The sequence below is a fragment of the Blennius ocellaris genome, assembly GCF_963422515.1.
Source record: "Blennius ocellaris genome assembly, chromosome: 12".
NCBI classification, from domain to species: Eukaryota; Metazoa; Chordata; class Actinopteri; order Blenniiformes; family Blenniidae; genus Blennius; species Blennius ocellaris.
Window position 1 is genome coordinate 27,444,168 of NC_137661.1, and position 11,876 is coordinate 27,456,043.

General features: G+C 51.0%; 2 protein-coding genes across 4 annotated transcripts in view; both read left to right on the forward strand.

Moving 5' to 3' along the window:
• Nucleotides 1-344: 344 nt before the first annotated feature.
• On the forward strand, nucleotides 345-6,809 carry LOC308137588 (fetuin-B-like). Its single transcript, XM_080506340.1, is given in 9 exon segments — nucleotides 345-790; nucleotides 3,325-3,435; nucleotides 3,562-3,649; nucleotides 3,792-3,958; nucleotides 5,047-5,154; nucleotides 5,773-5,859; nucleotides 6,155-6,238; nucleotides 6,351-6,705; nucleotides 6,708-6,809. Coding segments are annotated over 9 exon segments (1,245 nt in total). The 5' UTR covers nucleotides 345-571; the 3' UTR covers nucleotides 6,734-6,809.
• A 718-nt stretch (nucleotides 6,810-7,527) lies between these two features.
• Nucleotides 7,528-11,876, forward strand: part of LOC308137694 (G-protein-signaling modulator 2-like) — a 14,343-nt gene continuing 9,994 nt past the window's right edge. For all 3 annotated transcript variants that reach the window (XM_080506475.1, XM_080506474.1, XM_080506476.1), the window contains exons 1-2: nucleotides 7,528-7,614; nucleotides 11,685-11,876. The exon at nucleotides 11,685-11,876 is cut by the window's right edge and continues 30 nt beyond it. In XM_080506475.1, coding sequence (XP_080362601.1) covers nucleotides 11,686-11,876 — 191 coding nt within the window. In that variant the 5' untranslated portion in view covers nucleotides 7,528-7,614; nucleotide 11,685. The remainder of the gene's footprint in view (nucleotides 7,615-11,684) is intronic.

Genomic DNA, 11,876 nt, shown 5'->3' on the forward strand with positions numbered 1-11,876 from the left:
GTTACACACCTGGTGTGTGTGTGTGTGTGTGTGTGTGTGTGTGTGTGTGTGTGTGTGTGTGTGTGTGTGTGTGTGTGTGTGTGTGTGTATATATATTCCTCTTATTTGAAATAAGAGGAATCAGATCTATTATGAAGGCGGTGTGACTCTGGAGGTAATTAACTAATTAGCCGGTTGAGGGGCTGCAGCAGGACACGGCGGACACACACTGACCCCTGGTGGTAAGGCTGCAGTATTACACCTCCACGTCCCGCCGCCCGGCGGCACTGGACGCTCGTTTATTCTAACGAGACTCTTTTCAAATAAATGAACTAAAAAACACCCGATCGAGTCTGAATCCCCCAACAAACATCTGCTTTATTTATCTACTAAGTCCCGAGTGTCTCCTGGGGACAACATGTGGACAACGAGGACTTTATTTTGTTGGGTTTTTTTTCCCTGCGGGTGAATCAACTTTGTCCCTGACTTCATTTCAACATCTCTGTTTTCATTCCAAAAGTCCCTTCCGGTCAGCCGAGGGCAAACACACACACACACACACACACACACACACACCGTCCTGCGCCCCGTCATGGACAGACGCGCCGCCGCGCCGCTCCTGCTGCTCCTCGCCGCCCTGCGCTCCGCCGCCGGGTTCGTGCTGATGCCGGTGGACCTGGCCCCGGTCCCCTGCAACGACCGGGCGGTGGACAAGCTGTCCCGTCTGGCCGTGACGTACATCAACGAGGACCGAACCGAGGGCTACAAGTTCGCGCTCAACCGCGTCGCCAACGTCCACCTGCACGCTCAGGTCAGCGCGCGCCCGGGGGGTGGGGGGGGGGGGGGGGACACTACCGTGCTGGGACATGACCAGGAGGGAGACTGCCGGGTGGGACATGACCGAGAGAGACACTGCCGGGTGGGACATGACCGGGAGAGACACTGCCGGGTGGGACATGACTAGGAGGGACACTGCCGGGTGGGACATGACCGGGAGAGACACTGCCGGGTGGGACATGACCGGGAGAGACACTGCCGGGTGGGACATGACTAGGAGGGACACTGCCGGGTGGGACATGACCGGGAGAGACACTGCCGGGTGGGACATGACCAGGAGGGACACTGCCGGGTGGGACATGACCGGGAGAGACACTGCCGGGTGGGACATGACCAGGGGGGACGCTGCCGGGTAGGACATGACCGGAGAGAGACACTGCCGGGTGGGACATGACTAGGAGGGACACTGCCAGGTGGGACATGACCGGGAGAGACACTGCCGGGTGGGACATGACTAGGAGGGACACTGCCGGGTGGGACATGACCGGGAGAGACACTGCCGGGTGGGACAGGACATGACCGGGAGAGACACTGCCGGGTGGGACAGGACATGACCGGGAGAGACACTGTCGGGTGGGACATGACCGGGAGAGACACTGCCGGGTGGGACATGACCAGGGGGGACGCTGCCGGGTGGGACATGACCGGGAGGGACACTGCCGGGTGGGACAGGACATGACCGGGAGAGACACTGCCGGGTGGGACATGACCGGGAGAGACACTGCCGGGTGGGACATGACCGGGAGAGACACTGCCGGGTGGGACAGGACATGACCGGGAGAGACACTGCCGGGTGGGACATGACCAGGGGGGACGCTGCCCGGGTGGGACAGGACATGACCGGGAGAGACACTGCCGGGTGGGACATGACCGGGAGAGACACTGCCGGGTGGGACATGACCGGGAGAGACACTGTCGGGTGGGACAGGACATGACCGGGAGAGACACTGCCGGGTGGGACATGACCAGGGGGGACGCTGCCGGGTGGGACATGACCGGGAGGGACACTGCCGGGTGGGACAGGACATGACCGGGAGAGACACTGCCGGGTGGGACATGACCGGGAGAGACACTGCCGGGTGGGACATGACCGGGAGGGACACTGCCGGGTGGGACATGACCGGGAGAGACACTGCCGGATGGGACATGACTTATTTTCCTTTAATTAGTAGTAGTAGTTTTTTTATTGTTGTTGTTGTTGTTGTTGTTGTTGTTGTTGTTGTCAGAGTAGTTTCAGCTATTTTAAATTTAAATTTTTAACAGTTTTTTAAAATAATCTTATATTTAAAAAGTCCCGCTGTTCTGGCTTTTGTTGATGTTTTACTTTATTTATCTGTTTTTAGCCTCGACAAATCCAGTTTTTTGAAAAAAATCACAGATTAATGCAAATAGAATTTTAAAAAAAAACAAGTAAGCAAAATGTTTGTGTGTAATTTTCTGTAAACGTGGAGCAGCTCCACCAAAAACGATCCTTAAATAAACATTTGATGATAGTTTTTATTTCATTTATACACCGGAGACATTTTACTAAAGGGGCTTTTGCTCAAAGGAACTTTAAGAACAAGTTAAACTAGGAAGAAAAACTAAAACCACAAGAAACGTGATAAAGAACCAAACTGACTGGAATTTATGAAAGAAAAAACTTGAAATATCTTTAAAAATTATATATGTATATTTATAAATAAAAGAAACATGTAAAACTGTTTTTAAAAGAGCTCAAGTGGTAAAAAAGGCAAAGCAAAATTAAAATGTCAAAGAAAAAAATTTATTTGATTAATAAATATATTTAAAAAAAACAGAAATAAAAAGGGGAAACAGCTGGAAATGTTATTAAATGTTTATCATCATAAATGCTAACTGATTGTAGTAGTAATAGTAGTAATAGTAATAGTAGTAATAGTAATAGCAGTAGTAACTTTGTTGTTTTGCATCATCCATTCATTTGAAGTACAGATCAACACTTCACGTCTCCTTCAGGTGTATTTTTACTGTGAAGTCTCCGGTTCACACACAGTATTGTTCACATGTCTCCACTTGTGTCTTTATCTGTGTCTTTACCTGTGTCTTTACCTGTGTCTCCACCTGTGTCTCCATCTGTGTCTCCACCTGTGTCTACACCTGTCTTTACCTGTGTCTCCACCTGTGTCTACCTGTGTCTTTACCTGTCTCCACCTGTGTCTACCTGTGTCTTTACCTGTCTCCACCTGTGTCTACCTGTGTCTTTACCTGTCTCCACCTGTGTCTCCACCTGTGTCTTTACCTGTCTCTACCTGTGTCTTTACCTGTCTCCACCTGTGTCTACCTGTGTGTTTACCTGTCTCCACCTGTGTGTCTACCTTTGTCTCCACCTGTGACTTTACCTGTCTCTACCTGTGTCTCTGCCTGTGTCCCTACCTGTGTGTCCACCTGTGTCTCCACTTGTGTCTTTACCTGTCTCCACCTGTCTTCACCTGTCCCTACCTGTGTCTTTACCTGTGTCTCCACCTGTGTGTCCACCCGGGCTCCCAGGGCCCAGCGGGGAACGTGTACTACCTGGACCTGGACGTCCTGGAGACCAAGTGTCACACTGGAAGCAGCAAACCCTGGAAACGCTGCAGCGTCAGGCCCTTCATGGAGACTGTAATACACACACACACACACACACACACACACACACACACACACACACACACACACACACACACACACACACACACACACACACACACACACACACACACACTGTCTCCGTGTCTTTCTCTCCAGCAAGTGTCAGGAAACTGCAACACGACGGTGCTGCACACCCCGGACGGTTACTCCTTCCTGTACAGCTACGACTGCGCCCTGGTGCCAGGTAACCTCCACCAGCCACAGCGCCACCTAGAGACTTCCTGTAGAGGCTCCGCCCCCCCAGACACACGCCCATCTGAGGCAAGAGCAGGAAGTCCATCCTGTCGTGGCGCCGTTATTCTAATATCAACACGATTCCCCCGCAGACCCCCCAGAGAAGCTCCAACAAACCTGCCCCACCTGCCCCACCCTCCTCTCCGTCGACGCCCCCGAGGCCATGGCGGCGGCTCAGGTGAGCCTGGCGGCGTTCCAGAGGAAGACCTCGCTGGCGGCGGACCTCGGCGTGAAGAAGATCACCAGGGCGGCGGTGCAGGTATGAGATATGGACGGTGTCCCCCCCCTATTGCAGAGTCAAAGCTTTCACCTTTGAACTTTATTTATTTCCTGTATCTGTGTGTTTATGTTGCGTTCTGTATTACACGATGGTAATGGAGTAATGTAATAGTAATGTAATCTACTGTTACACAATAGTAAACATGATTCCTACACAGGCTGAGGACTGTTTCTACTGAAACAGTGAGTCAGACCTGGCAACCCTGGCGTCCAGCTTTACTTCATACACACCTGCTGGCCGCGACGCTACGCCCCCTGCTAGCCGCCCCCTGCTAGCCACGCCCCCTACTAGCCGCCCCCTTCTGGCCGTGACGTCACGCCCCCTGCTAGCCTCCCCCTGCTGGCCGTGGCACTACGCCCCCTGCTAGCCGCCCCCTGCTGGCCGTGACACTACGCCCCCTGCTAGCCTCCCCCTGCTGGCCGTGGCACTACGCCCCCTGCTAGCCGTGGCACTACGCCCCCTGCTAGCCGCCCCCTGCTAGCCGTGGCACTACGCCCCCTGCTGGCCGTGACACTACGCCCCCTGCTAGCCGCCCCCTGCTAGCCGTGGCACCACGCCCCCTGCTGGCCGTGACACTACGCCCCCTGCTAGCCGTGACACTACGCCCCCTGCTAGCCGCCCCCTGTTGGGCCTGACGTCACGCCCCCTGCTAGCCGCCCCCTGCTGGCCGTGGCACTACGCCCCCTGCTAGCCGCCCCCTGCTAGCCGTGGCACTACGCCCCCTGCTAGCCGCCCCCTGCTAGCCGTGGCACCACGCCCCCTGCTGGCCGTGACACTACGCCCCCTGCTAGCCGTGACACTATGCCCCCTGCTAGCCGCCCCCTGCTAGCCGCCCCCCTGTTGGGCCTGACGTCACGCCCCCTGCTAGCCGCCCCCTGCTGGCCGTACGGTCGCTCTGCAACCTCGATGACGCTGCTGTCCAGTTTAAAATGTGAATTAAAATGAAGGCTCGGAGAGACGGAGGTGATCTTCCTCCGGGCGCCTCCGTCTCCCCGCGTTTCCCCGTCCGGCTTTAATGTGACGTAGCTTCAGACAATCACCCCAGCTGGTCTCCGCCTGTTCGCCAGACCCGGCCGGCGCCGGCCCACCTGGTGGAGTTCACCGTCCAGGAGTGTCCGGAGGGGGTCACACACCGAGGGACCTGCCAGCGACTGACGCTCAAGTCTGACACCGAGGTACTGAGGCGGGTTCTCGGGTTCTCTGCTGCCAACAGCACCACCTAGTGGCCCGGCACGATAAGTACAGTGTTCTTTGGTTGCCAGTTCTGATTGTGAGGAAAATGTTTGACGGCATTTAAGTTAAGTCCCGATTGAAAGTGTAATTACAATAATAATAATAATAATGCATAATATATATAATTCTCTGACTCAGTTATATTATATTATATTATATTATATTATATTATATTATATTATATTATATTATATTATATTATATTATATTATATTATATTATATAAGTTTCACCAGGCAATTAACCAACAATGTCGTTGTGAATTCATCTGCTATCTTTGTGTTATTTTAGTGTGACATTGATTCATAAAAAAATATATATAAACACTGTGACGTTAATATATCTTGTTTTGAAAATTGTAAATAATATCTGCTGACTTTACCACCAAATGGTTTCATTTCTGTTATAAATGAGCTTCTTAAAGGCATTTTCTGAATCAAACCTTTATTTTTTTGGATTATTAATATCTTCCTCTATTCAAGCCGCATCTTATAAATATTCCTGATTGTCCTGAAAGGAGCGAGTCACGTGAAAACAAGTGTTTCCTGTTGTCGTGTCAGACTGCAGGTTTCTGTACAGGACGGGTTCAGGGACAGCTGGAGGTCGACGGCGACGCTCAGGTGTCCTGTGAGATGTTCAACGTGCAGGTAAAGCATCAGTCCCTACAGGAGGAGACACAAAGCACACAGAGCACACAGAACATGAAAGCTAAAAGATGAAAGGCGCTCATCGTTCTGGAGAGAAAAGTTTATCTTGTGTAAAGTTTTAGTTTTCTTCAGTTTGCATGTGGATTCGAGTGACGGACTGAGTGTGATGCAGCCAAAGCAGCAGTTCAACGTCCTGTTGTTGTTGTTGTTGTTGTTGTTGTTGTTGTTGTTGTTGTTGTTGTTGTTGTTGTTGTTGTTGAATTTGAGTTCCTGACGTCACTGATTGGTTCCTCAGAATGTGGGCGTGGTCCGCCCCGTCCTGCCACAGGGTCACGACCTCCCGTTGCCCCCGGAGCCCGCGGACGTCACGACCCCCCCCGCCTCAGACTGACGGCCGGAGAAACGACCCGCGGCCTGCGCCCTCGGACCCTCCGCCGCCCCCTGCTGTTCAACCGACGCCATTCGACCCCCGCTCCGGTTGACCCCGCCCCCCCGAACCCGGCCCCCCCTGGACCCCGCCCCTCCAAACCCAGCCCCCCCCGAACCCAGCCCCCCCAAACCCGGCCCCCTGGGACCCTTCAGTCATGGAGAAGCCGCCCGCCCTCCCGTCCTCCTCCTCCAGTGAGTCTTCAGAGAGCGCGGAGGCCCCGCCCCCGCCCCCGGCCGGCCCGTTGGACTCGTCCTCGGAGGAAGTGGGGGGGCCGGTGGCGCGGCGTCCGCCCTTCGGCTTCCGCTACCAGAGGCGGGGCCGCGAGCGGCGGCAGGCCCTGGTGAACAGCTCGCCCTCCTACACCCCGGTCTTCCTGAGCGACTTCCCCGGTGGCTCCTCCCCCTTCCGGTCCTGTCCCGCCCGGCCCGCTACACCACGGTGTAGCCGGCGCCGCCCCTTCAGCCGCTCACCATGTAGCCGGACAGGAAGTCCGACAATAAACTTATCGTGACATGAAGAATCTGGAGCTTCGTTATTACGACGTCTTTCATCTACATTATGACGGAACACACTCTAATTTAACTTTGATCAACAAACCATCAGTTACACTGTTGAGCAAACGTCCAAATTCATACAAGATAAAATAAGTTATCGTGGTTCAGTGGATTTTTTATCTTAAAAGTAGTTCATAGAGACATATAAATGTCAGTAGAGAGTATTTTGTTAAAGATATTAAAAGTGTTGCACATACCTTGAAATTAATTGACGATTAAAGATGGTGATTAATTAACTTTGCAGGTGTGAAAATATTTAAGCAAAGACGATCCCGAATATATTCGACACAAACCGAGTGAAATACATGTTGGCTTCGTTTTTTGCTTTGTCATTTTAACACATAGTGTAACTTTACCACGTTTTACATTCATAGTTCATAAAATATCAAACGTCAGGGTTTATTACAGTCTGAAGGGACGGCAAGCGTCCCAGGACAGACAGGAAGCCTTGAAGACAGACAGGTGAGACGGAGGAGGAGGAGGAGGAGGAGGAGGAGGAGGAGGAGGAGGAGGAGGAGGAGGAGGAGCCTACCTTGCAGCTGCAGACAGGTGAGATGGAGGAGGAGGGGGAGGAGCCTACCTTGCAGACAGGTGTGAGGGGGAGGGGAGGGAGTAGCCTACCTTGCAGACAGGTGAGGAGGAGGAGAAGGAATCTCCCTTGCTGCTGCAGACAGGTGAGACGGAGGAGGAGGAGGAGCCTCCCTTGCAGACAGGTGAGCCACCAACACAACTGGACTCAACAGGATTAAAACTCGCAGGACGTCACTGAAGGTAACTTCTCCTCTGAGCCTCGGCTGGTTTCACTCCGTATCTCGGACACGTTGTGTTCTAATGGCTGTTGTTGTTGTTGTTGTTGTTGTTGTTGTTGTTGTTGTTGTGGTTGTGGTTGTGGTTGTGGTTGTGGTTGTTGTTGTTGTTGTGCTGCTCGCTGTGGCTCTGCAGCTCAGAGTCGGACCGTTCGCTTGGTGTTTTCTCAGCGTTCCGTCTCTCCGGGAAACGTGTGGCTGCTTGTCCTCGTCAGACTGACTCAGACTTCCTGAGTCACGACGGAAACTTTTCCCTGAGAGAATGAAACTGGTCTGGAGGTTCACTGCGTCGCTTGTTTCACAGCAGTGACGTCACAGAACTCGTGTAGCTTCATGTCAAATAAAATCACTTGTTTAATTGGCACGTTTTCCTCCTTTGGGAAAACTTGACATCAGACGAAGAGACATTTAATACATGTTCAGATTCTAAGAGGGATATAGTGAGGACGTATTACTGCTGTGGTGTTTTTGATATTCATACTATGATCCTCTGTGAAAATCAGTGAAAAATCAATGTCTACATTTTGATAGAAAAACCTACATTAAAGGGTCACGAGCTGAAGCAACCAGTCTCCCTTAAACTGTCTCTAAATCAACTTGTTGAGAGCAATTAGCTGCAGGAACTGTCAATCATAGTGGTAGCATAGCCATAGCATAGTGGTAGCATAGCAATAGCACAGGGATAGCACAGTGATAGCACAGTGATAGCATAATGATAGCATAGTGGTAGCATAGCGATAGCATAGTATAGCACAGGGATAGCATAGTGATAGCACAGGGATAGCATAGTGATAGCATAGTATAGCATAGTGACAGCATAGCGATAGCATAGTATAGCATAGTGAGAGCATAGTGATAGCATAGCAGTTCGCTCACACTAAAAATAAAGATAAAAGCGACAGTGGAGCCGCAGAGCAGCGCCCCCCGGAGGCTAAAATTGAAACACAGGCTCATTTAAAAGTCACATGGTTCAACGCTTATAACTCGTCCTGTTAGCGGTTAGCAGCTAACTCTGCCCAGATTGAGACAGATCATCGTCTGGGGACATTCTGCAGTAACACCTGAGTGTTACTGTTGTTGTTTAATGAGCCGGCCGCTGCAGAGCGATCCTCCCCCGCGCTAACGGCGCCCCCGTTAGCGTGTTTCCTGGGCGCCAGGCGGACGGCGAGGTCACGCCGCTGCTCCCCCTGCAGGGGTCACATCAGTCCGGACATCCTGTTTAATTGAGTCAAGTGGATTCCGCGGGATTGGAGGACGAGTTGCCAGCAGCTTTGGGGGAAGGATTGTGATGTGGCGTCCGTCTATTCCCGGCTTTGCCTCACATGGCGAAGCGAATGTGGGCGGGGCCTGAAGGAGCCCCTGAGAACGGCGCCTGTAGCCCCGGCTCAGCGAGGCAAATAGTTGAGAGGTCAAAGGTCGACCCCCCCTCCGTCTGCCGGAGTGAGGGAGTGAAGACGTCCAGCGGAGGCTCTTAGAGGCGATAATTACCTCTGAGGTCTGACTGATTGGACGTGACACGGCGGGGGAACCACAGTTTAGACGTCCTCCCGCTCCTCCTGACGGTTCCTCCGGCGACTGCCGGACGCTAGCGGCTGCCGGACGCTAGCGGCTCCCAGACGGCGTCTCCCCTCCTCGCCGTCCACGTGAACGCTGAGAGGATTAAGTCCTCTGTCGCTCCGCTTCCTGCTGAAGGAGACGCTCGTTTTGTTTTCCCGCTGAAGCCGGCGGATCCATGTGCGGTCGGCGTGTTTGGCCATGGAGCCGCAGGAAGTGACGGGCGATGGGCCGGCGGGGCGGCGTTGACTCCAGAGGACATGTCCATCGTGTCCCACTGTCTGCAGTGCGTCAGGCTGGCCGGAGGCAGCAGGTCGGTTTCTAGGGGCTCATGGAGGTAGTGCTAGCGCGCTACAAAACAGAAATGCTCTTCAAGAGACACTCCAGACCACCAGGGGGCAGAGCTGAGCTTCAACACCAGAGACGGACAACAAGGAGTGAATGAATGAGAAAGTAGTTGTTGGAGGCATAGATATAAAACACTAGATATAAAGCACTAGCTCCCTCTAGCCGCTAGCCGCTAGCGGCTCCCGCCGCCCGTGCTCCTTTTCTCCTCTCTCGGTCTCTTCCAGGCTCAATCTTTCATCAAGGCTCATAAAACGCAGACTATAACTTCAAAACACTGTAAAAACTTCTGATATTTAAGAGGGAAACAAGCCGATATAAACACAACAGATCGAGATCTGCACAACTCATGATGTCACGCATAGGCTCCGCCCACAATGGCCCACGAAGAAGGATTTCCCCAACTTCCTCGGCTGGAGATTCAAAATTCATATAACTTTGTTATGCGACAACAGTGGTGGGGCAGAGTCGGAGAAACCTTAGAAGTAGAACCACAACTATCGTTTTTTGCAAAGTAGTGTTTTACATTTCACTGGGACTTTAAATAAAGTACATTTCACTGGGACTTTAACTCTGAGACGTAGTAAACGGAGCCGGATCGGCCTGAAGGCGGTTCAAGCGGCTCGTAAACTTGTTTCCTTTCAGCTCCGAACGGCAGCTTCACTCTAAATCAGACTTTTCTGGAGTCGCGACACTGGAAGTGTAAAAATCTGTAAACTTTGTTTGTGTGAGCCGCGGAGCTGGTCACCGCAGGGCGTCACAGGAAGGTATATATTTTCATTCCAGGGTAACTGTGGCAGCAGACAGGAAATACTGGCCCGTTTTAGATTTATAGTTTCTGTGTCTGGATTTACAGGGACTCCAGTTGTTTGTGAGAAGGAGTCTCCACATCAAAGCTTTATTGTGAAAGGATGTTGAACATTTTGGAGAGTTATGGAGGAGGCGGATTCACCACCTTCAAATATTTATTTAAATTTCTGCTTAGGCCATTTTTTTTTATCAATCAATTAATTTATGATCATTTTATTTGATTGTATCTTTAGCTTTGTAGTTTTTAAGTAAACCAGAAGGGATTAAAGCACTTTACACTCTTTTTAATTGACAAAATCATTCATCTGAAGCTTCATCAGCTCGACCAGCCGTCGGAGTTCGAGTCTTGATTTGCAGTTTTGCAGCTCAGCAACTTGGACGAAACATGAAACTGAAGTTATTCAGTGACTTGAGGATTTATTTTGTAATTCTCTGTTTTACTATTTCATACATAAACTCCTTGTTTCTCCTTTATTGGAGAGTTCATAAAAACTATGAGTCAGACTTTTCATCACGATGTGAATGTGACTAACAGTGTGACCGGAAGTACAAGTACTAGACAGGAAGTACTTGTACTAGACAGGAAGTACTAGTACTAGACAGGAAGTACTTGTACTAGACAGGAAGTACTAGTACTAGACAGGAAGTACTAGTACTAGACAGGAAGTACTATTCAGCCTGTTTGATGAGTCTCAATGGAAATTTTAAGAGTTCTTGAAAGTCTTCATGACATGAATGCAGGAATGTTGAAATTAGCTGCTGTTCTCACGTATTCAGTCGCCCTTAAATGATCTTTAAGTCAATTCTTAAAGTTTATCAGGAAAATAAATCAACCTGGAGCTTCTTTCTGACCCTGTTTCATCCCACAACTTCCTGTCAGAGAGAACATGAGAGGTTCTGACTGGGAGGATGTTGATTGGCTGCAGGAGCTGTCAGTCATGGTGATAGCATAGCGATAGCATGATGATATGATAGCAATAGCATAGTGATAGCATGGTGATAGGATAGCAATAGCATAATGATAACATAGCAATAGCACAGAGATAGCGTAATAATAACATAACAATAGCATAGAGATAGCATAATGATAACATAGCAATAGCACAGAGATAGCATAATAATAACAAAACAATAGCATAGAGATAGCATAATGATAACATAGTGATAGCATAGCAGTCCTTTGCTCACATGAAAAACAAAAGTAAAAGCGATGGGGTAGCATCTACAAACGTCCAGCCGCAGAGCAGCGCCCCCCGGAGGTTTAAAATGAAAACATATTTAAATCACATAGAGCTAGTTTCACCAGAACTTCCTGCTTCCCTGCAGGATGGAGTCGTCGTGTCTGGACCTGGCCATGGAGGGCCAGCGGTGCTGCCGGCTGGGCGACTATCGCGGCGGCGTGTCCTTCTTCGAATCGGCCATCCAGGTGGGGACCGAGGACCTGCAGCTCCTCAGCGCCATCTACAGCCAGATGGGGAACGCCTACTTCCAGCTGAAGGAGCACGGCAGGGCGCTGGA